Here is a 24,939-nt window from a genome sequence, read left to right as displayed (position 1 = left end):
CCTGTGGACTGCTTTTGTGTAGCCCTTGAGCTAAGGACAGTTTTTACCCTTTAAAAGGGTTGTTGAAACAACAACAATGGAAGAAAGTGACAAAAATCATGTGACTCACAGAGCCTGAAATATGGACCTGGCCCTTCGCAGAAGAGAATCTGTGTATCCCTGGACCATCAGGGGTCAGCACACAGCCCAGGGGAACCTCTGGGTCTGGAGTTCCACTTTCCCTTCTGGGTAGTATTTTCTTATAGATTCTGGCTTTCAAGAAGTTTTCTTACTTTCCCACCAATTTAGCTACTCATCAAAGAAGGGCTTCCCTTGTGGCTCAGCTGGTAAAGAATCCCCCTGCAATGCAGGAGACCTGGGTTCGATCCCTGGGTGGGGAAGATCCCCTGGAGAAGGAAACGGCTACTCACTCCAGAATCCTGGCTTGGAGAATTCCATGGACTGTATAGTCCATGGGGTCGTAAAGAGTTGGACATGAGTGAGTGACTTTCACTTCACTTCAAAGACAATTTTAAAATATTTTGTTCAGTGTTTTTAAGTATTCTGTAGTTTGGAGATTTTCTTTGGATATCTGATTCCTCATAATACATGGAAAAAAAAAATCCACTCCCCTGATTCCTGTTAAGCAAGTCTCAGTGTTGTAGAACTAGAAGAATGGCAGGTTGTTGACTATGAGTCAGTTTTGGAGGGTACAACACCACAGCAAATTTCACTTTTTAATTTTTTAAAAAATAATTTACTTTATTTTTGGCTGCACTGGGTCTTTTTTTAAAAAATAAATTTATTTATTTTAATTGGAGGCTAATTACAATAGTGTAGTGGTTTTGCCATACTTTGACATGAATCTGCCACGGGTGTACATGTGTTCCCCACCCTGAGCCTCCTCCCCCCTCCCTCCCCATCCCATCTTTGCACGAGTTTTCTCTAGTTGTGATGCTCAGGCTTCTCTTTGCCGTGGCTTCAGTTGCTGTGGAGCACAGGCTCTGGTCCATGGGCTGCAGTAGCTGAGCTCACTGGCTCTAGTGCATCTGCTCGATAGTTGGTGCACAGGCTGAGTTGTTCCGTGGCCTGGGGAATCTTCCTGGTCCAGGGGTTGAAACCACGTTCTCTGCATTGGCAGGCAGATGCTTCTTATCCTTTGTGCCACCAGCAAAGTCTGTAACCAATTTTATTTTGAAAGAGTGAGTGAAGAGACGAATAACTCACATCGGGATCTTAAGGCAAAGAGCTTTCTCCCACGACTAAAACCAGGCAGCATTCGCTGGGACCCACCTTGCGGATGGTGTGTCTGTGTTTGCACGTGTTCCTGCTTGGAGACTCTGGTTGCATCCATCCTATTTCTGTCTCCAGATCAGAACTGCTCCTGTTCAGGGAGTGTTCCCTGACTAAACAGTGATCTTCCCATCAATCTAATAATATTCAACTTTCAGGATTTTTTTTGCTTTCCATTCCTGAGATTTTTGAGCAGTCTGGAGATGCCTGCCCATTTATGGAAGCAGCCCCAGGGTCTCTGGCAAAGGAGTTGGGAAACCCAACCTTGTCAGCCTAAACTCTGGCCTCCCTTTTAAATAATGTCCTCCCTTTTCTCCTCCTCTTCATTCCAAAAAAGACAGAAAAAGAAAGTAATATGAGGCAATCGGACCACTTCTAATTTTCTCGGTTGTTTGTGAAAGGCTATGTGTTGTTAGATGCACAGGGGTTTTGCTGGTGTAACACCAGGCCTGGGCCCAATCTTATTCGCAGGTCTAACTGTGTTGTGTTGCTGTATTCTGTAACTGACTTCTCTGAGCTCACATTTATTTATAGATATTGATGTTATTCCAAAGTCCTGAATTTTTTTTTTTCCTTAGAGATTTGAGACCCTTGGCTCCCATTAGATCTATAATACCAGTGACAGCTGTGTTGTGTGTACAGTGCTCATAGCAACCGAGGGCTATGCCCGCCAGTGAAAACTGGCTCTGGTTTCTCCCCTGACTATTTAGTGAATGATCCGTAAGAACAAAGCCGGCAGGAACGTTGGAGCGAGGCACAGAATGCGAGCCTAGGTTGTGGGGGGAGGGGCATCATGACTACGATCAGACCTTCTGGATGTTTCCACAGGGACAGAGTGGGAATGTCTTCCACCAAAGAAAGGTCTGAGGGCTTGGGGGAGTTTAACTGTTAACTTCTATGTGTGTGTGCTTAGTCCCTCAGTCGTGTCCGACTCTTTGCAACCCTGTGGACTACAGCCCACCAGGCTCCACTCACCATGGGATTCTCCAGGCAAGAATACTGGAATGGGTTGCCATGCCCTCCTCCAGGGGATCTTCCCAATGCAGGGATCGAAACCAGGTCTCCTGCCTTGCAGGCAGATTCTGTATCGACTCAGCCACCAGGTTCGTGCCAGCAAATAGGCTCCCCTCACACGCACGCCCCTCCCCACCCCCCACCCACCGTTGGAGACTTTGGTGGTATTCTGCCTGTGCTAGGCTATGTGACTGCAGATGGATGAAGGGACATTTAAGTTTTTTTTTTTTAAGTCTTTATTGAGTTTGTTGCAATACTACTTCTGCTTTGTGTTTTGTTTTTTTGGCCCCCAAGGCATGTGGGATCGAACCATCTCCTGGTCTTTGATGGAGCAGAAAAGTCTCTTAAATTTTTCTGGTTGGTTGACCACCACTAAGTATGCATCTCTAGGAGATGTGTTCTGAAGTCTGAAAGTGGTCGCAGGCTTATGGGGAGGGGGGAAGGGAAACAGTTTAAAATATATTTTTATTTATTTGACTGCACCACCTCTTTGTTGCATCTAGTTCCCTGACCAGGAATCGAACCAGGGCCCCCTGCGTTGGGAGCGAGGAGTTTTAGCCAGGGAAGTCCCTCACTGTCCGTTATGCTTACTGCCAAGAACAGAGAGTCACTGTGAGACCTGAGGGTGACTCTACCCACCAGTGGGATGAAATACCGTGCAAACTAATTTCTGTTGTTGGATCCCTCAGAATGATGGAACCATGGTTCTAAAACATCTCAGAAATAACAAAACCTGTCTCGGTACTGAATTTCTTGTCAGTTGGTACCCTCACTCTATGTATAGTAATTATCACAGAGCAAAAATAACCCACCTCTTCCCCTATCAGCCCTGTCTCCCCAATCTGGTGCAACGAATCATTCAACCAAGGCGAGGAGATGAGCGGGGATGCTGACATTGGTGTAGAAAGGATTGTGAGACTTAGAAAAGAACGCAACACATTTTCTTTCTTATTTATTTGGCGGCACCGGGTCTTGTGCGGCATGCAGGATATTTAGTTGTGGCATGCAAACTCAGTTGCAGCATGTGGGATCGAGTTCCCTGACCAGGGATCGAACCCTAGCCTCCTGTATTGGGATCTACTGGGCCGCGAGGGAAGTCCCTAAACACATTTTCCTATGTTTTGAATAGCGGTTTAGCAGCTAGTACTCCAAATATGGGCGTTAACACTCTAGGAAACTGGGTGGTCGAGTTGGCCCAGCTGGCTTATTACAAAGCACTGCGGAGTTTTACATTCTCCACTCTTGAAACGATTATACTGCATGGCTTCTCAAAAGCCCACGAAGTGGAGTGTCTAGAGGGGCAGCGCCTCTACTTCCTGAATGAATGGTAAATAAGCCACGTGGTCACCCCTGCCTGCTCCCTGACATACAGGGGACTCTGAGGGCCCCCAGTGACCTGTGTCCCAGGACATCTCTGCTCCAGGGGGAGTGGGCACCGGGCTGGCGGTGCAGGCTGTGCACGAGGCCCTTTTCCTGTTACAGCTGGAGCAGGGACAGAGCTCTGAAGTGGGAAATAAGGTCCAGCAGCTTTATTCTAGCTCGAAAACCTACACGTTCTCTGCAAGTGGACTCGTCTGGCACAGTGTTGAAAACTATGACCCTTGACAGAGAAGAACAGTGATGACTTAGTGAAGACCTGCTTGGAAGTTAATAGCTAATGTGTTTTGGACGAAGCCTTGTTCCAGCGGAGTCGCCCTTGGGGCTTGGCTGCTGAAGTTCCTAGCATAGTGAGAATGGGTCCCACTGAACACATTTCCCAGTCTAGGATCCCCTGCTCTAGCGGAAGCATCATGGACGACGGAATCAGGAGGGATGGCTTCCAGGTCCTGGGTAATAGCTTCCACCCCAGATGGCAGCTTTGTTGGTGATCACAGGTGCTTGGGGGGAGATCAACGCTGTGATCGTGGAGGCATGAGCAGAATGGAGAGTGCCTCCCAGTGTGGCACAGGCACGGTTACCAACAATCTCCTTCAAATGTCCTCTGGGCTAGGAATGAAGCGTGGATTAGCCCCTGATGCTTTCCAGCCATTCACACAGCCCTGGTCACTTGGGCAGGAAGCAGCTCTGGGAGGCCAGGGCATCCAACAGGGCTTGGCTTTTGCCAGCAAAAAGTGTGGTGTTCACAGCCTCTGGAGGCGGGCCAGGCCAGGTGGAAGGCTTCCGTCTTAAGTTGAACCACGCCAGGAACATACGACTTACCTGCCTCGAGGCAACACATTGGCATCTTGGATGGGCTGGACCCAGGGGCTCTGAGCCACACCAGGGCCTGCCGAGTGGGTGAAAACAATAAATAGGATACCTTTCTCCTTTTCATCTTCCTTCCCTACTTTCCTAGGCTGGCATTTCCCACCTTGCGAATGTGAACAAATTGCTGTTTAAAATCTGTTAGACGTGTACAAGTAAGTATAAATGAGGACTTGCTGCCCCAGCCCATCTGGTGGGCTCCGCAGTGTAACCTTCTTTATGGTGATCTGCCCACTGGTAGCTCAGATGAAGTGTTCAGTTCCCACCCAACAACATTTCAAGAGAATTCAGCAGCCATTATTCTGCTGAGCCGCTTGAAATCTATATTGTTTTTAATTTTTATTTTTCGGCATGTGGGACCTTAGTTCTTCCAACCAGGGATTGAACCCACGCCCTCTGCATTGGAAACACAGAGTCTTAACCATTGGACATCCAGGAAACCCCCTCAAAATCTCTTTAATTACTTCACTTAGAGGCATAGAGCTAAGAAGAGGTCTACCTGGCATTTGACTTACCTGAGAGGGATCAAGAAGGCATTAAAATCTCTTGTTCTTTGAACACAATCATGACGGTGATAGCGTCACCATGGAATCCCAGATGAGGTTACAGTTTGGGAAAGGATCACACAAACATATGCCTCAGGTTCCATTTTATTAAAAAACAAAACCAAACAAAATTCTGCAATGGAATTTCCTGGAATTCACAATCCTTTTCAAATTTTCATAACTGCATGTTTTTTGAACTTTACAGAAGAACACGATTGCACTTATTTACATGACAGTCTTCTATATAATAAAAAGAGCCATGTTTTATGATTGAATGATTCCAATTATCGTCCTTAATATCTTATCATTAGCCCGTATGAGACAAACAGCTTCTCTCTCCAAGCACATAGAAAATAGAATAAAGCAAAATAAAAGTTGTGTCTCCTAATAGAAGACAATTCCTGTTAAAGATGGTTTCTTTTAAACTTCTGTGTATTTCAAGAGGGATATAAAGTGCTTTAGAAGGAGTAAGGTAGGTGCCTGAGGTGGGAAAGAAGAAAAAGAGATTTATACAGAAAAAACCAAAATAAAACCCAGTAACTACACCATCTGAACTAATCATTTAAATATGCCTGTGACTTGTACAGAAGATAATGTTTGGGTAGAACAGCTACATAATTCACTACTAATTTTTTTCTTTAAACAATTAAGAACAAACCGAAGTCCAAATAAGAAGTTACTGGTGAAAATGCCGTGGGGAGTAACTTTGGTGATTTTGAGTCATGTGGCAAATAAAACAAGGAAACAGTCTCATAATCTGAGTATCGTGAGAATGAGTTAGGGACCGTTACACATGGGATCTTCAGACTGGCCGAGAAGACCTCAAGGGGACGCTGAGTAAAATTCTAACAGTGACGTTGTTCGTTTTACAATGAAAGCACATAATCTGTGTTGGCAAGGGGTGGGGGGTGGGGTGGGTAATAAATCCACTGAATTTTTTTCTTGTTATTAGGAAGGGACTAGACATTGATTAAGATGTCATGTCTGAACTATTTCTGAATGGTAAATTCATTCTTTGCAGATTTTTTTCCCCCCAATGGAAATAATAATATCCTACCTAAAGAGGTTAAAATAAGTTGGGTTTTCCTTTCTTTTCACATTGCTGAGCTGTCAGTTGCTGGTCTTGATCTGTAGTCCACAGAATCAGTGTCTTGTATATATACTGCTTGGGAGGCTCTTCCCAGAAACTGGAATAATCATCCTTCCAGCTTGTGAACATTTAAAAGAATAACACCCATTATTTTTTCAAGAAATAAATGGAATGTAACTTTTCACAAGTACAAAATTACTTCAAGTTTTCTAAATATAAGGGACATCTCACTATAAAAATAACAACCCCTCCCTCCCCTCCCCCACCTCGACATCTCTTTCTAATTAGAAAATGGTACAACCATTTCAGATTACTAATGTGAAAGCAGGAAGTAAATATATTATGTACACGTACAAAACACGTCAGTGTCTCACACCATTTACATTCATATGAAAGAAATCTGTTTATTGATCTTCCTTTGCAATTTGACAAGAAAAAAGTTGAGATAACGTTGCAAAACAATTAGGCCCTTGTCTTAGAACTCTGTACAAACATTCCAGCCAGGGGCATCTCCTTTGCAAACAGAGCAAACGATATTCTTTCAACATTTTGTGGAGGAAGGGGGCTGCTGACAGAGAGATGTTCCATGGGGCCCTCCTCCAATTTTCAGAGTTCGTGACATTCCTCCCTATTTTGACAAAAGTGGACCAAATTCTCAACTACTGAGGAAACTACAATAAAAGGCAAATCACTACTAGTTGTTGAGGAAATGGTGACTCTCGTCAAATGAGTTGGCGGAAAGGATAATGGTGAGAATTCCAGCAGAGGGCGCCCTGCTCCCTTGCAATAACATCCCGTTTCCCACTAAGTACCATAGACACCAACACACAGACTGCAAAGTCCTTAATAGTCCTGCCATCGCTCCGTGATCTATTACTACAGGCAATAGTTTGGTATTTTCTTCAAAAGAGCAGGATATGCTATAATTAACTAGCTCTTATACACGAAAATTCTTTGGCTATTTAAAATCTTCACATTCTCAAAGAGAACAATATTCTGAGTTCAATAAAGCGCTCAATTTGTCTGAAACTTTTGAGGGAAAAGGAGACTACGTACTCGACTGTCAAGATGGTGCAGTACTAAGGCCATGATGCTTTTTTATGTTTTAGATTTCTGGATTTCATAAGAGAAATCCAGCCTGCAAGAGAAAACCCCCTAAGATTTCATTCACAGTTTCATTCGACCAAGTGAACCAACTTCACTTTTATTTATGAGCACACTGGGAAAAAGTTAAACTAGCCACTGGAAGAAACATGTGTCCCTTTGGATGGTGGACACATTTGGATGGTCTTTGGTTCATACAGTACACATGGTCCCCACCTAATTTTCTCTGCTTCTCCAAGTCTTCCACTTGAGTAAGGATGACAAGACCACAGATGTCCTGCCAAGCAACGACTTTAGGTGACTCAGAATGAGTCCCTGGGTTTTCTCCCTCCCTCTCTTCAGACCTACAGAGCCTCTGGAGAGAGACATGGTTTTGACTTATCATTATCCTCAACAAATATTTATCCAGTGGCCAGAGACAGAATGGCTTGGTGGTAAATCCAAATGTTAACAGTAGCACACGGATGAGAAGGTCTTTAATCACGGAGATTTCTGGAGAAGCCACTTGGTCATGAAGCACTCAAGGCAGGCATCACTCAGAGGCCAGTAAAGAGAAATGTAAATAACCTCAGCAGCTCCTTTGCAGAATGAGTGGGTTTTGCAATTCAAGGACTTGATAATGAAGAGTCTACATCCAGGATCTGGATGCACTGCTTGAGTTTGGGGATGATTAATTTAGTGACACCCAAAGGCTCAAAGAGTATAGTGTGGCTTCTCATCTGTGGGTCTTTATAAATTACAAGGGGCCTGGAGTCATGAGATGGGGAGGGGAGGGCAGGAAGGTAAGAGGCAAGTGATGAGAAACACACACCTGCTTCTCAGAATTAATTTATTTTTTAGATAATCCCAACCTTCTTTGCAATCAGGAGTGTTTAACTCACGAGCGTCAAACTCCTTAAGATGAACACAAGCCCCCAAAGAGGCGAGCTCTAAAATTCGAGGATGCTCATTGATTCGGGAAGAGCAATCATGAACATTCCCTGCCATCTTCTTTTCTAACTCCCTGTGGGTAAAAGCATCCCTGTGCATGAACGCTTAGTCATGTCTGACTCTTTGTGACCCTCTGAACTATAGCCCAGCAGGGTCCTCTGTCCATGGGATTTTTCAGGCAAGAATACTGGAGTGGGTTGCCATTTCCTCCTCCAGGGAATCTTCCCGACCCAGGAATCGAAATGGCATCTCCTGTGCCTCCTGCATTGCAGGAGGATTCTTTACCCACTGAGTCATCAGGAAGCCGTATCCTCAGCACCTTTTAATTGCCCTCATCAAAAGTACTGTTCAGTTCCGCCCATGCAAATAGCACAGAGGGAGTTCTGTGATGCAGGGCACCTCATAAGGAACTACGCGTCCCCCTCTTTGGGGGAATGGTTTCTTTTTGCCTCTTTTTCAGTCTCGAGGAAGAAGCGGCCTCTCAGATCACTTACAAAGAGCAAGTTCTCGTGCCAAGATGTTAAGAAGCAGGAGTGGACATCGGATACGGTACAGCCCATGTGTTTTTCCAAGAAATCCTAACCCTGGGGGCCCCTGGTGAACTGAGAAGGTCACAGATGCTGGGGGTGGAAGATAACAGGTTAGACAGTATTCTGAAATTGTTACCTTGCCATTATTTGCCTCGGAGTCTTTTATGGCAAGGAAGTCTTTTTTTTTTTTTTTTAAGGCAATAGCTAGAGGTGGTCTGTGATAAAATTAGTGACATGAGAAGTGAAAATGAGGCAGACTCCACTACAGAGGAAGTTAATTTGCTTTTATAGTCAACTGGTTTTCCTCATCAGAACTGCAGAGAGAGATTCTGCCACACAATAAAAAGAAGAAAAACGTCAACAACAGGAATGACGGTAATCACAATAATAACACCTCTTCAGATCCACTAAGGTTCTTCTGTCCTGAAAGATGGGAAAAGGATGCATGTGGGGGTGTGCAGACAAAGAAAGAGATAGGCAGTCAGAGAGAGCCAGAGAGCCAGAGACACACCCAGACATAAAAGGAAAGAAATCTAAATGAAAGTATTATTAAAAAATGCTACCAGAAATGACCTCAGAGGCTCTGTTACCACAGAGGGTTGGATCCTTCCTCCACAGAGGGTGTGGCTCTCTCTGTGGTTTTCTGAAAGGGTTTTGCTTTGGTGAGGTTTCTTTGTTTTTAGTCCAGGTGATGCCTTCAACAGACAATGCTCTGCAAGAATTTTCATCTCGACTCGATGAACGTGATGGTATTAAGAGTCCAAGACAGGCTGTCTGTCATTGCTTTTGGTTCTGAAAGGATGTCAGCTTCAGGAATGTCAGAGCACTGAATTAGCCTGGGTACCAAGGGTTGGGATGACCGAATCCAGACCCAGGAGCATCCAGGATGTTTCCAGCAGAATGAGGGAAAACAAAACAAACAGAGAAACCTCTCTGACCTGTGACTGATTCATGTTGCTGTATGGCAGAGGCTAACACAATATTGTAAAGCAATTATCCCCCAATTAAAAGCCACCAAAACACCCTCTTTGCCTCCATGATCATGATCACAACTCAGTGACATCAGAAAAGGTAGATGCCTTTGCCGCTTTTAACTTTGTACCTCCTCCAAGCTCTCCATCACTCCTTGCCGGGATGACAGAGTTGACACTTTAGAGGTGATCCAAACCTAGAGATGAAATCAAAATACCTATGCTCTATTCATGATTGAAGCTCAGTTCTGCCCAAAGGGACCAGCCACACAGGACGCAGCAATTCCTAGAGGGGACTCTAAATTACTCTGAAGGCATGGGGATGCTCGTTTTCTTGCCCACATCCTTGGGGCCGAAGGGGGATTCTTACTTCTGAGTTGAGAGCTGGTTTCTGAGTTGCAGGGCATCATAATTCACCAATTCGAAGTTGGAAAGTCACAAGCTCCTAAGACTTCGCCTGTGTTGAGAAGGCCACGCAGAGTCTTGGATTTGGAGTCAGTATGTACCTTGCCACTTTTTCCTCCCAAATCCATGATTTTAGCCATAGTGATGGGGCCAGGGGCCACTGGGTCTAGGAAAAGACCATCTTCAGGGGGACCAGGGGTGAAAGTAAATCTGCATTACTAGAATCTGGAATTCTGTTTGGCTCCTGAGTGATGCACATCAGTCCAAGGGTGGAAGTGAAGGATCTAATTTTGTCTCAGCACCAAACCAACATGCTTTGGGTGACTTCTTTAAAAAACAAACAAACAAAAAAACTGGTCAAGGAAGTAACAGCAAATGGTCACGGACATCTGTGGTATGGTTAAACAGGTCCAGCAAAAATTTCAGGAAGGATGGTCTGAATATTTATCCATTATAGGACAAGTGGGTCTCTGGGCCTCTCATTAGGCGACCTGGGTGGGATCCAGTTCTCTCTAGTGGTAATTAGGTTTTAACCCCTTTTCTTTGTAAGGGTCATGGAATCTTGGGAGAACGTTGGAGAAGCTCTAGCCCTGTGTTCTCCAAGGGTGACCACGAGCCACGTGTGGCTGCTGAGGACTGGAGCATTAGCCAGTCCAAATGGACAGCTGAGTGACTGTCGAATGCACGCTGCCTTAGTAGACTTAGTATGAAAAAGAATGCCAAGTATTTCATGAATACTTTTTATACTAATTACTGGGGAAACAGTAATGTTGGAAGAAAAAAGTATATTATGGAAGTTACTCTTACCTGCTTTCTTTCGCTTTTTAAAAATCTGGCCAGTAGAAAATTTGCAATTACACGTGGGACTTCTACTATATTTCTATTGGAGAGTGCTGGTCTAGACCCTACAGAAAAATGCACATCAAGTCTGCAGATGCTTCAAGAGGGTTCCCACACCCTTTGATACTTTCTATGAGCCATGGGGGGCCCAGGTCAGGGTTTATTCTTTGGGGGGGATGATCTGTGTGGGAATGACTCTTTCCATTTCTTTTTTTGGACCTTTGATGGACGTGAGTCTGAGTGAATTCTGGGAGTTGGTGATGGACAGAGAGGCCTGGCATGCTGCGATTCATGGGGTCACAAAGAGTCAGACACGACTGAGCGACTGAACTGAACTGAACTGATGCCAGTTAATTACTCTTTTTTTTTTTTTCCTTAAAATTACCAAAGTCATGGGAAAATTCTTCAGAAACACATCTTTGGTAAAGGAGAACCTTTTAGCCTCAGGGAGCTTGCAGCAGGACCTTCCTAGGGTCAGGTCCACAGACTCAGCTCTGCCACCTGGGCTTGTCATCACCTAGGCAGCATCTTTTAGGGGCTGCTGGGCTACGGCACATATAAGCAACCAATTCCTGATCTACCCAGTCACTGGCAGGAAGAGAGAACACCCACCAATCCTAAAGGCATTTTCTCTCTGGGCATGGGATCCAATTTATCTAATTATCCTCTTCATTCCCTTTGACTTAATACCGAACTTTGCTTTGGACAAAGTGGACTGAAGGAGGGGTAGGTGGTACAGGCCTTTGCTGATCTAGAAAAAGAAACACCTTGAGATGAAGAATTCCACACTGAGAACGAGGATTTGAAGGTGTCCAGAGACTGCAGACTCTGTGACTAAGTGTGGTTTTTTAAAGCAAGGCAAAACAAAGCAACTTCTCCTTGGCCTTAGAACTTCCATTATTTAGACAGTCAGTCTCAGCCACATAGGCGTGCTGAGTCTCAAAAAGCTGTTATATGTTACATGTCAAGTAACTCTGCCTGCCCAAGGTAGAAAGTCTGCGGTGTGTCATCACTCACTGCTAAAAATGGGTCCCCCCTGGCAAAATGCTCATTAGTGGTCCTAGGACCGGAAGGAGCCTCGGGCATCATCTTGTTAAACACCTTCTCTTTACAGATGCTGAAGCCGAGGCCCAGCAAGCACGCGGCTCATCTCCGCCTCCTGACTCTGGATTCGCATTGCCTTTACTCCTCCCTGCCTGGATACCCTGCGTTTCATGGCAGGAAGTGTTGGACTCCTACGGAGATGTGACATTTCTGAAGGCGGTGACCATTTTCTCTGCCTTTGCTGCCTACTTAGAAAGCATCAAATAGGGAATCGTTAAAAGCAGAGAAAAAAGAGCCTTCAGGGGTCTCCCCTGACATCTACACCGTGTTCCAGCAGGCAGCACAGGTTTACTGTTTTCGCATGAGGATGAGTGTGGCAAGGCAGAAGGGCCTTATCACATACGTAAAGAACTCAATGAGAGAAGCTTTCTTTCCCAGGTAACCCATGCCCAGCAGCATGGCCTTTCACAGATGTCGAGGTGATCCATATAATGGTCCAGAGAAACAATTTACACTGCCTTAGTCATCTGTGCATCTGGAGAGTCTCAAATGTATTACAAAATTGCCCACTGAAAAAATAGCACATCTCTGTCATAGTTACAAAAAAAGAATAAAAACATAAAGAGTTTAAAAACACCAGGTGGATTTTCAGAATTCATTCTGATACCTCGTTTCCTCTCCCTCGGACTTTGTCTCTCAGTCAGGAGAAACTTGATTTTAACAATTCCCACGCACTGTACTTGTTAGATCGAGGGTTCCATTACACCCCACCTCCCACCTCCCACTTGGTATCTGGATGCACTCGGGGGAGCCCTGGGAAGCAGTTTCCTAAGGATTCACCTGAATCCTTCCTCGAGGTCTGGTGAGGTTGAACAGAAGTGTACTGGAATTAAGGTAAGACCTGGATGCTCTCACAGCCCCCACTGTGTTGGATCCAAAGATGCTTGGATCTTTTCTAAAGCTTCCATCTCCTGCAGGACCCACTCGTGGAGGTAACAGGAGATTGTCGTAGCCTTGGGGAAACCAACGCAACAGACAGTTCACTTTCAGGAAGAGTATGTGGTATCTGGTTTGAAAATTAGGCTTGTCATCCCAGCGACGGACAAGCCCTACAAGCCACACAGGATGGCGCTAATGCCCCGAGAGGGAAATTGTGATTTCAGCATTTCAGTTAAAGACTGCTAAGACCCAGAAGGATTGACGTGCCTCCCTAGAGCTTCCTTCTCAAGTCACATGGGTCCTTAACAGAGCTGGGCAAGTGGAAGCCAGAGTGTGTAGCTGAAAAGCATGAGCCGTGGCCTCCGTGGATTCAGAGCTTGGTGTTGGGCTCTCTGGCAGCTGGGAGTTTTAAGACCCACTTAAATGAATTTAGATTCTAAACGAAAGCTGGCCTTAGACTGTTTCAAGGTGCCGAGGCACTTCCTAAAGCCGTGCACACTTCATGCTGAGAGGTAAAGGCCATTAATCTCAGAGATGGAATACAAACTGGTCAGAGCAGGAACTGATGCTTCTAAACAGAACTCGGTACAAAAGCTGGAGTGAATCAAAGGAAACACAAAGGGGTGAACATAACGTAAACTACACATAGTCCTTAAAAAGAAACCTCCAAAGAAATCAACCACGTTCCCCAAACAGGAAAGCAAGACCCCGGGAAAAACTGAAATGAAACTAAGAAGCCCTAAGAGTGTCCTTTCAGTCTGTTTCAGGAACTTCTGAAGTGTGTGTCTACAAGGACATGGAAGAGAAAATCAGCTTTCAGCTTCCCAGGTGCCAAGGCCAGGGCCTGCTGCAGAGATGGAGAAACTGCCTCCCGATGAACGTGACTTTGGATATTGCTTTGCGGTACCATTCTTGAGTGGAGCGCCCTGGAGTTGCCAAGGTGTTCTGGAGATGTGAGTGCCAGGTCCAATCTTGGGGCACTCCTCCCTTCCTTCCCCTCGCGTCCTACCATCCCTTTTTTCTCTATTTGCCGTTTCACGATTTCACCTCTTCGCAGTCTTGGTCGGTGGAAAGTTCTACATCAGACAGTCCAACCTCCATCGCCATGATCAGTGAGATATCAGAATCACTGCTTATAGCTGGCTCCTGCTCACCTGAGGGGGAAACAAAGTTCATGGTGAACACCGAGCTACGTCGTCAGAGGCTTAATATGATTGCCTTTAATAACAGTTCATTGATGCCAAAGTCTGGTGGTACAGTGGCTAGCATAGCTGCCTTCCATTTCACTGAAGCTCAAGAGAATGTATCAGGAAAACTGCCTAGTTTGTAAAAAATAAATACATAAGAAAAGAGTCTAGCTATCTTCTCATGCTAAGGGTGTGTGTGGTAAGTCGCATCAATTTGTGATCCCACAGACTGTAGCCCACGAGGCTCCTCTGTCCATGGGATTCTCCAGGCAAGGATACTGGTGTGGGTTGCCACGCCCTCCTCCGGGGGATCTTCCTGACCCAGGGATCAAACCTGCATCTCTTATGTCTCCTGCAGGGGCAGGTGGGTTCTTTACTGCCAGGGCCAACTGGGAATCCCTCACACTATGAGAAGATGTATCTTATAAGTATATATCTAAGGAGGAAAAAATACATGGAATATCTCTAAGTAGGGCAACAAATTCTATATGGAAAAGCAGTTGAACAATTCACAGATGAAATGACTGATAAATGTGTATAAAATTTTTAAGAATATTAAAAACATGAACAATAAGATCAAGGGTATATGTCACCCTGGGGAACTTCCCTGGTGGTCTAGTGGTTAAGACTTTGCACTTCCATTGCAGGGGGCGCTGGTTTGATCTCTAGTCAGGGAACTAAGATTCTGCATGCTGCATGGTGGCCAGAATAAAAAAGTATTATGTCATGCTGGGAATATTTGTAAACAATTCACTGAGGGTTGTGTTCTTAATGTACAGAGAACTTTTAAATAAATAAGAAAAACTTAGAGTCCAACACAAAAAATGGGTAAAGGTTACTGTTATACAATTCACAAAAGAATGCAATACAACTGACCAATAAATATCAGGTAAAAAGGAGCTACTCCTTTTTGTTATGAAATCTTCACTCTTTAAAAAAGACTGTATTACACACATTGCAGGAGATATTTTGATCAACTGCATTCAGACCTGCGAAATTTTCACCCTGTAATTTCATTTCCACAGTATATTACAGAGAAATAATCAGAGATGCAAAAATATCCATTTAAGCATTATTTATAGCAGCAAAACATTGCAAGTAACAAAGCCTAACAATAAAAAATATCTCAGTAAACTATGTTACTTCTAAAAGACAATCTTCTTGTTATAATTATTAAAGTGATATTTCCAAAGAGTCTGTATTTACAGAAGAAAATGCTCCCAGTAAATGAAAACAGAAGTATTCAAAGCTTTATGTGCAGTGAAATCAACAGAGAAAGTTAACTGGAAGTAAGAAAGCCAACAATATTAATAAGAGTTGTCTCAAATTTGGGGATTTATAATTATTTTCTTTTCTTTAAAAAATTTAGCTTTACTCCTAAACAAGCTTCAATGAATATATATCATTATTCACTCAACATATAATTGAGTCCCTACTATATGCTAAGAATTGTGCTAGCTGTAGGGATATAGGGGTGAAAATGAGGCAATTTCAGTCCTCAAGGAGCTTACTGTCCAGTAGGCAGGCAGACCATTGACTTGTCAATTACACCCCAACATGATAAGCTCTTTGTTGTAAGCTGTACCTGGTGTTATTGGAGGTAAGGGGGCTACGTAACCATTTGCTGAGTCTAAGAAAGGTTTCCACTGGCTGGCATGTCTAAACTGAGTCCTATAGGTTAACTTGTATTTCAGCCAGACGAATGAGAAGGATGAATCTTTTAAGCACTAGCAATAGCATGTACAGATGGTTGGAGTTGATAGACAGCTTTGTGCAGACATCAGACTGTATTTAAATATGACTGGGATGCAAAGGTAAGTTAGGGAGTATGAACAGGGGAGGCGGGGGAGCTCAGCTGCCTATAACTATAATAGAAAGCATTAATTGCTCACTTGTGTCTGACTCTTTGTGACCCAATGGACTATAGCCCACCAGGCTCCTCTGTCCATGGGATTCTCCCAGGCAAGAATACTGGAGTGGGTTGCCATTCCCTCTCCAGGGGATCTTCCCCATCCAGGGATCAAACCCGGGTCTCCTGCATTGCAGGCAGATTCTTCACCATCGGAACCACCAGGGAAGCCTATAAGGCAGCTTTAAAACCAGAAGATCTTGTATGTTCCATTACCCTACAGAAGAAAGACGCAGTTAAAGACCAACAAAATATCTAAGTACTAAAGAATGCAGATGGTTATAACACTTTTGCTTTCATAATCACTGATATAATTTCTTCATGTTGATGTATAGTTAAGAAAAAATAAATATGAGTTTCATGAAGGGCAGCGAATTTTCAAATGTTTACAAGGAGACAAACAGAGAACTGACAAAGAGTTATGGTCCTAAGAATCAGTTTTAGAGAAATAAAGTGTCTCACAGGGGTGTAGCCAACCTAAAGACTGAGATCTAAAATGCAGACCCAAAAGTGCATGAGGTTCACATGATTACAGACAGAGGAATGGGCAGAATAAAACTTGGGAAGCAGATCGTGGGTAGAAGTATTTAGCTTTGTCAATGGTGGCATTCAGCAAATATTCAGGGGACTTCCCTGGTGGTCCACTGGTTAACAATCTGCCTTGCAATGCAGGGGACACAGGTTTGAACCCTTGTTGGGGAACCAGGATCCCACATGCCAGGGAGCAACTCAGCCTGACCACTGCAACGAGAGAGTCCAGGAGCTGCAACGAAAGATCCCATGTGCCACAACTAAGACCTGACTCAGCCATATAAATAAGTAAACATAAAAAAACACATGCACACAAATATTCAATACAATTATTCATGCAGAAAAAAGGTGAAATTGGATCCTTGCCTCACACCATATACATTCTAGGCTGGCTAAATATCTATTTCTACATCTGTTGACATATCTGTATCTACATACATCTATATCTGTACCTATGCTGTGCTGTGCTTAGTCGCTCTGTTGTGTCCAACTCTTTGTGACCCCCTGGACTGTAGCCTGCCAGGTTCCTCTGTCCACGGGATTCTCCAGGCAAGAATACTGGAGTGGATTGCCATGCCCTCCTCCAGGGGATTTTCCTAGCCCAGGGATCTAACCTGTGTTTCCTGCATTGCAGGCGGATTCTTTACCAGCTGACCTACCAGAGAAGCCCGTCTATACCTATACCTGTACCTATAGTCCATCTTTATTTTGCGTGCATCTACTTCCTTCTCATTTATCCTCTTCTCCAGGGCTATCTGGTACCTTGCATCGCTGACCTTTGGGGAATTTTTTGATGCAAACGGGGGTGGTCCTCCTCTTCCTCACGTCTGCTTCAGTCAGTTCAGTTCAGTCGCTCAGTCGTGTCTGACTCTTTTCGACCCCATGAATCGCAGCACGCCAGGCATGCCTGTCCATCACCATCTCCCAGAGCTCACGCAGACTCACGTCCATCGAATCCGTGATGCCATCTAGCCATCTCATCCTGGGTCATCCCCTTCTCCTCCTACCCCCAATCCCTCCCAGCATCAGAGTCTTCTCCAATGAGTCAACTCTTCACATGAGGTGGCCAAAGTACTGGAGCTTCAGCTTTAGCATCAGTCCTTCCAAAGAAATCCCAGGGTTGATCTCCTTCAGAATGGACTGGCTGGATCTCCTTGCAGTCCAAGGGACTCTCAAGAGTCTTCTCCAGCACCACAGTGCAAACACATCAATTCTTCGGTGCTCAGCCTTCTTTACAGTCCAACTCTCACATCCATACATGACCACAGGAAAAACCATAGCCTTGACTAGATGGACCTTAGTCGGCAAAGTAATGTCCCTGCTTTTGAACAGGTTGCTCATAACTTTTCTTCCAAGGAGTAAGTGTCTTTTAATTTCATGGCTGCAGTCACCATCTGCAGTGATTTTGGAGCCCAAAAAAATAAAGTCTGACACTGTTTCTACTGTTTCCCCATCTATTTCCCATGAAGTGATGGGACCAGATGCCATGATCTTCGTTTTCTGAATGTTGAGCTTTAAGCCAACTTTTTTGCTTTCCTCTTTCACTTTCATCAAGAGGTTTTTAGTTCCTCTTCCCTTTCTGCCATAAGGGCGGTGTCATCTGCATATCTGAGGTTATTGATATTTCTCCCGGCAATCTTGATTCCAGCTTGTGTTTCTTCCAGCCCAGCGTTTCTCATGATGTACTCTGCATAGAAGTTAAATAAGCAGGGTGACAATATACAGCCTTGATGTACTTCTTTTCCTATTTGGAACCAGTCTGTTGTTCCATGTCCAGTTCTAACTGTTGCTTCCTGACCTGCATAGAGATTTCTCAAGAGGCAGGTCAGGTGGTCTGGTATTCCCATCACTTTCAGAATTTTCCACAGTTTATTGTGATCCACACAGTCAAAGGCTTTGGCATAGTCAATAAAGCAGAAATAGATGTTTTTCTGGAACTCTCTTGCTTTTTCCATGATCCAGCAGATGTTGCCAATTTGATCTCTGGTTCCTCTGCCTTTTCTAAAACCAACTTGAACATCTGGAAGTTCACGGTTCACGTATTGCTGAAGTCTGGCTTGGAGAATTTTGAGCATTACTTTACTAGCATGTGAGATGAGTGCAATTGTGTGGTAGTTTGAGCATTCTTTGGCATTGCCTTTCTTTGGAATTGGAATGAAAACTGACCTTTTCCAGTCCTGTGGCCACTGCTGAGTTTTCCAAATTTGCTGGCATATTGAGTGCAGCACTTTCACAGCATCATCTTTCAGGATTTGGAACAGCTCCACTGGAATTCCATCACCTCCACTAGCTTTGTTTGTAGTGATGCTAAGGCCCACTTGACTTCACATTCCAAGATGTCTGGCTCTAGATTAGTGATCACATCATCATGATTATCTTGATGATCTTTTTTGTACAGTTCTTGTTTTCTCTGCGTGGTTATGTGCTCAGCACCACCTGGTGGAAGCTTTCACTCTGCAATCATAGTGAGCAGTGGGCAAGGGATTTGGGCAGGACACAATCTGCACAGCCAGAGACAGAGCATTGCTCTGATTTTTAGGTCCACTAAGTCACTGATGCTTTATTCATTTCTTCCCAGTTGCCCAAATTTTGCCAGTGTTTCTTCTTACATTTTCCCTGTCCATGTTGGAAAATCCCTTTGCTATCGCTTTTGTGAGGTTTTAGGAGTGCTTAGAAGTAATTTCATGTGTTCAATCCATACTTTTTACTCAGTGTTCTCCATAAACATCACTTTTACAATGACAAAATTATATGGGTTTCCCTAGTGGTTCAGACAGTAAAGACTCTGTCTGCAATGTGGGAGACCTGCATTCAATCCCAGGGTTAGGAAGATCCCCTGGAGAAGGGAATGGCTACCCACTCCAGCATTCTTGCCTGGAGAATTCCATGGACAGAGGAGCCTGGCAGGTTACAATCCAAGGGTCACAAAGAGTTGGACATGACCGAACAACTAACACTTAAAATTATATTTATGAGAGCTGGGATCCTATCTTACTTTAGGAGGCTGTAGTCTCAGCTCTAAGTAATTACACATGTTACTCTGTGTAAGTCACTTTCTCCTCTGGGGCTAAAGTTTTAAAATCTATAAAATGACAGTTGGTACTAGGTGTATTAGATGTCTTTCCAGCTGTTGCAGTTTACTTGTATATATGTTGATGCAAGTCTAGCACAGTGCCTCAGACATGGTGGGTGCTCAATAAATAATTATTTAATAAAATCACCAGGGATAAAGAGTTGTAAGTTTTTCTTTTGCCATAACTCTTTGACATGTCGTTTTCCACTAAAAAGTTTTCTCTTAACAAAGAAGAAAGCCTGCAATTATATATTTAGTACAAGTATGCACTAAATGGGAGAATTCACTGCTCTGAGGTACAAAGACAATGGGAATATTCTTATTCCTGGAGATAAAAAATGAGGGCTAAGGATATGGAAGCAATGTAAGTGTCCAAGATAGATGAATGGATAAAGAAGATGTGGTATGCATATACAGTGGACTACTGCTCGGTCATAAGAAAGAACACACTATTGCCATATGCAGCAACATAGACAGACTGGGAGGGTGTCATGCTAAGTGAAATAAGTCACATGGAAAAAGACAAACGCTGTATAATGACACTTATATGTGGAATCTAGAAAATACAACAAACTAGTAAATATAAGAGAAAAGAAGCAAACTCATAGATACAGAGAACAAACTATGGTTACCAGTGGGGTGAGGGGCAAGATAGGGCTGGGGGACTGCGAGGCACAAACTAATGTAAGACAGGCTGCAAGAACGTAGTACAATACAGAAAATATAGCCAACATTTTGTAATAACTGTAAATGGAGTGTAACCATTAAAAATTGTATAAAAATAAAAAAAAATAAAATGAGGTCTATGTTGCAGAGATATATCCTCCCCCCTCCCACCGCTTCCCCTTTTGCATCTGCCTCCTCCTCCTTCTTGTTCTTTTGGGCAATAGTCCATGAATCAATTCAGCTCATAAGAAGCCAAATACTATAGCTCACAAGTAAACCACAAGTCAACCAAAGAGCTCATCACTGAGTGATTCTATGGCTTTCAATAGAGCAAGTACAAAAACAAAGCACAGATAAGAGCTGACTGGTATACAGATAGCTCACTGCACCTGCAGCTTCTCACCTTCACTCCTGTCTTCTCAGCCACCAGCCTCAGCAGATTTCATGGCTTCATTCTCATTATGGTGCTTTCTAAGTTGGAATGTGTGAATTGAAAGAAAAAAGGGCCATGTGGACTGCTATAACTATTGGCTGTTGAATTTATGATGCTATTTTGGAAACTGACTGTCCTGCATGGCCCTAGGCAAAGATAAATTCAAATCAATGCAAGGATTTGCCAAAAGATGGTTCAATTTTCATGATGGGACATTTCATCAACCACAGTATCTAATCACTTTTCATTCCAAAACTGTAAAAAATGATCTGAAGACATCTGAAATTATTCTTTAGTCTGTGCTATGTTCTTAATTGAACTTGATTTGTTCCATAATTTTTAAAAACAGAATTTTTTTCTTTAATCGAAAGAAGAAAGAAAATATTAGTCACTCAGTCATGTCTGACTCTTTGTGACCCCATGGACTGTAGCCTGCCAGGCTCCTCTGTCCATGGGATTTCCCAGGCAAGAATACTGACGTGAGTTGCCATTTCCTTCTCCAGGGGATCTTTTTGCCCAGGGAGCAAACCTGGGTCTCCTGAATTCCAGGCAGATTCCTTACTATCTGAGCCACTAGGGAAGGCTCTCTTTAATCAAAGCAGATGTTTTGAGACCATAATAGTACAAATAAAAATGCTGACACTAAAACATTTAGAAAGTTCTCTGTAGGTGGAACTAATTGAGGAGTATAAAATAACTGTTAACAATAAAAATGTTCACTGAATTTTACCTTCTTTCTTGTGAAAGTTAATATAAAATAAATACAAAAATAGCACTGGTCTTTACTAATTTCTCACAACAACCCTTTGATGTGTGGCTATTATTATTTCTATTTCACAGATGAAAAAATATTTAGTCCATTTGACACAGTTGCCCAATACTACTAGACACTATTCCTTTCTTCTCTTTGTTTCATTCATTTTAAGGACATTGAGAGAATTTAAACAGGGAGTAATATGACCGGCTTAATATTTTAAAAGATCACTCTTGCAGTTAAGTGAAGAATAGACTGGTAGGTCAAGGGTGGAGGTAATCCAGCAAAAAACACTGCAGCAAAACAGATGCAACATAATGATGGTTTGTTATAACAGGAACGGAGGTAAGACATTATATTAAAGTAATATTTTATTTTTTACTACTTTTTAATTTTTATACAACTTTAAAGGTTGTATAATTTCCATTATAGTTATTACAAAATATTGGCTATATTCCCTGTGTTGTACAATGCATCCTTGAGCCAGTTTTATATCCAATAGTTTGCGTCTTTTAATTTCCCACACCTAAATTACCTCTTACCCCATCCTCACTGGTACCCACTAGTTTGCTCTCTATATCTACGAGTCTGCTTCTTTTATGTTATATTCACTTCCGCACAGAGAAAGTATTTTGGTGGATTTAAAGATTGATCCCAAGTGTCTAACACTCCATCTTGAATCTCTTTATCATAATGTTAAAAAGCATCTGCTTAGATGGTAAGCAGAAAACACTGCTTTAAATGGAGCTCTTATGACCTATTTTGTTGACTCATAACTACTACTTTCATATATTAGCACATTTAATTCTAAGTAAAATCCATCAGTAGGCTAACTGTGGCTAACCAAAAAATTCTTAGTGGTGGGATTTGTTTTTATTAATTCCATTTAGTCCATAAATTATTCATATGGACTTTGGTTTCTTTCTTTCTTCTTTAATACAAATAATGTTACCTAAAGAGTTCAGTTCAGTTCAGTCGTTCAGTCGTGTCCGGCTCTTTGTGACCCCATGAACCGCAGCACGCCAGGCCTCCCTATCCATCACCAACTCCCGGAGTCCACCCAAATTCATGTCCATTGAGTCAGTGATGCCATCTAACCATCTCATCCTCTGTCGTCCCCTTCTCCTCCTGCCTTCAAACTTTTCCAACATCAGGGTCTTTTCAAATGTCAGCTCTTCACATCAGGTGGCCAAAATATTGGGAGTTTCAGCTTCAACATCAGTCCTTCCAATGAACAGCCAGGACTGATTTCCTTTAGGATGGACTGGCTGGATCTCCTTGCAGTCCAAGGGACTTTCAAGGGTCTTGTCCAACACCACAGTTAAAAAGCATCAATTCTTCGGCGCTCAGCTTTCTTTATAGTCCAACTCTCACAGATTTCCTTTGTGAAACGGACACTGCAGCTGTAGTTTTGCTGTAACTATCTCTATAGCAGTGGGCCTGGATGACATAATGCTCCTTCCAACCTGAGATGTGGCCTTGGGCAGGATGGGGTCTGTCTCACTTAACAGGCTCTGGCCCATCCATTGTCAACATTCCCATCCCTCCATAAATAGGAGGCACTTGGTATATGTTTGAAGCAGTGAAATTGAATTTCCTCTCTGGACATGGGGTGTCATAGGGTGATGCATAGGGTGTCAAGTTTTATGTTTTATTAACTAACAACCATAGAGTACTTATTGACTACTTAGCATTAATATATGCCAGGGACTATCTATCTAAGTACTTTAGATTGTCCAATTGAATATTCACAATTAACCTGTGACAAAGGAAAAATTATTATTCCTATTTTCAAGTGTTAAAACTAAGGCTCAGAAAAGTAAAAAAAACTTCCTGGGTTTACACGACAGTAAGAGGCTGATTCCGAATTCACACCGAGGCCTCTCTGACACCAGAGTTCATGAACGTGACTGCATCTATACTTCAGAGTTGAGAGTCTTAGTCTGAGGATGTCCCAGGCAAGAGTGCTGGAGTGGGTAGCCATTTCCTTCTCCAGGGGATCTTCTTGACTCAGGAATTGAAGCCATGTCTCCTGCATTGGCAGGCGGATTCTTCACCACTGAGCCACCAGGGAAGGCCTAAGCACCAGGAGCAATGGCCAGAAGATGCTGACTTTCAGGGGAGTCCACGTATCCACAGTTACATACACGCCTATATGGTTATGTGCATATATGCATTTTTCTGGGGAGAGGGTTGCTTTTACTAGATTCTCACAGAAACAATAAAAGTCTCAGAAGCATGCACCTAAGAGGTTTTGTGTCTAGTATAAGCTGTTCTTTTTTTTAGGCTGTGTCACGCATCACGTGTGATCTTAGTTTCCTGACCAGGGATCGAACCTGTACTCGCTGCAGTGGAAGTGCAGAGTGTTAATCTCTAGGGTACCAGGCAAGTTACCAGGGTAAGTTGAGGAAAACACTGTTGTCTGTAACCAGGAATGGCTTGGCTTTTTATTTTTTTTTAAATGCATTTTTTGGTTTACATTTCACTAACTGTGTGTTTTATTAACTTGACGGGACACTTTTCATCTGAAATCTCTGCTTTCCTACTTGATTGTTTCTAAATGATGGTTATTCAAAGCTAGAGCAGAAAATAGCCATCCTAGAATGCGTTTGATATTTACTCCACTGCCTGAGCTATGAAAGGAGGCACAGAGCAGTAGTGGCTGGAATAAATCCTTCTCTGTTGGGAATTAACAAACATTGCCCTCATAACACGGTCTCTGTGTTGAGAGAAAATAAGGGGTTGACGAATATCAACCCCCAGGTATTCTGATTCTCCGGTAAGTCTGATGTTCACGTGTTCTGCACCACATAAAAGCTTACTTCCCCCCACCATGTACTTGAAAAATAAGTTTTCAAAGAAATTAGCATCCTTCTGGACATTGCTTTGGATGCTGAGGCCTTCCCAGGTGGCTCTGTGGTAAAGAATCTGCTCGCCAGTGCAGGAGACATGGGTTTGTCCCTGGGTCAGGAAGATCCCCTGGAGAAGGAAATGGCAACCCACTCCAGTATTCTTGCCTGGGAAATGCCATGGACAGAGGAGCCTGGCAGGCCACAGTTAACGGGGTCGCAAAAGAGCTGGACACGACTTAACAACTAAACAACAAACACTGCTTATATATATATATATATATTCCCTATTGTAATCTTAGTGGGAAAGTTGCTTCAATTCCAAATGCAGAGTATTTTCAGTAAGGAAATGTCTCTCTTTCACATGTATTCCTTGCTTTTTTCTCTTTTGCTTAATAAGAATTTTTGAGAAGATAAACTTCTGATTTGGCTTAAATTTTCTGTGTTATGAGTAGATTCTGCTGTGGGGATGGTGAATCTTTGGGGCACTTTCTTCAGAGGCTGTGCAACAATATTAACAAGAATTCCAGGCATTGCTCTAAGCAATTACACATTACGTATGTCATCCTCACAAAGATGGTCTGGAATAGACGAATGATTACCCCAATG

At 43.2% G+C, this 24,939-nt stretch overlaps 1 protein-coding gene across 4 annotated transcripts in view; it reads right to left on the bottom strand.

Moving 5' to 3' along the window:
- Window positions 1–928: 928 nt before the first annotated feature.
- Window positions 929–24,939, bottom strand: part of RNF150 (ring finger protein 150) — a 288,239-nt gene continuing 264,228 nt past the window's right edge. For 2 of the 4 annotated variants that reach the window (XM_069556850.1, XM_069556852.1), the window contains exon 7: window positions 929–1,156. In XM_069556850.1, coding sequence (XP_069412951.1) covers window positions 1,020–1,156 — 137 coding nt within the window. In that variant the 3' untranslated portion in view covers window positions 929–1,019. Of the gene's footprint in view, window positions 1,157–8,992; window positions 14,083–24,939 lie in introns of those variants that run through there. The other 2 variants (XM_069556854.1, XM_069556853.1) reach the window with 1 other exon arrangement.

The sequence above is a fragment of the Ovis canadensis genome, chromosome 17 (genome assembly GCF_042477335.2).
Source record: "Ovis canadensis isolate MfBH-ARS-UI-01 breed Bighorn chromosome 17, ARS-UI_OviCan_v2, whole genome shotgun sequence".
Taxonomy (NCBI): Eukaryota; Metazoa; Chordata; class Mammalia; order Artiodactyla; family Bovidae; genus Ovis; species Ovis canadensis.
This window is presented reverse-complemented; position numbering and strand designations above follow the sequence as displayed.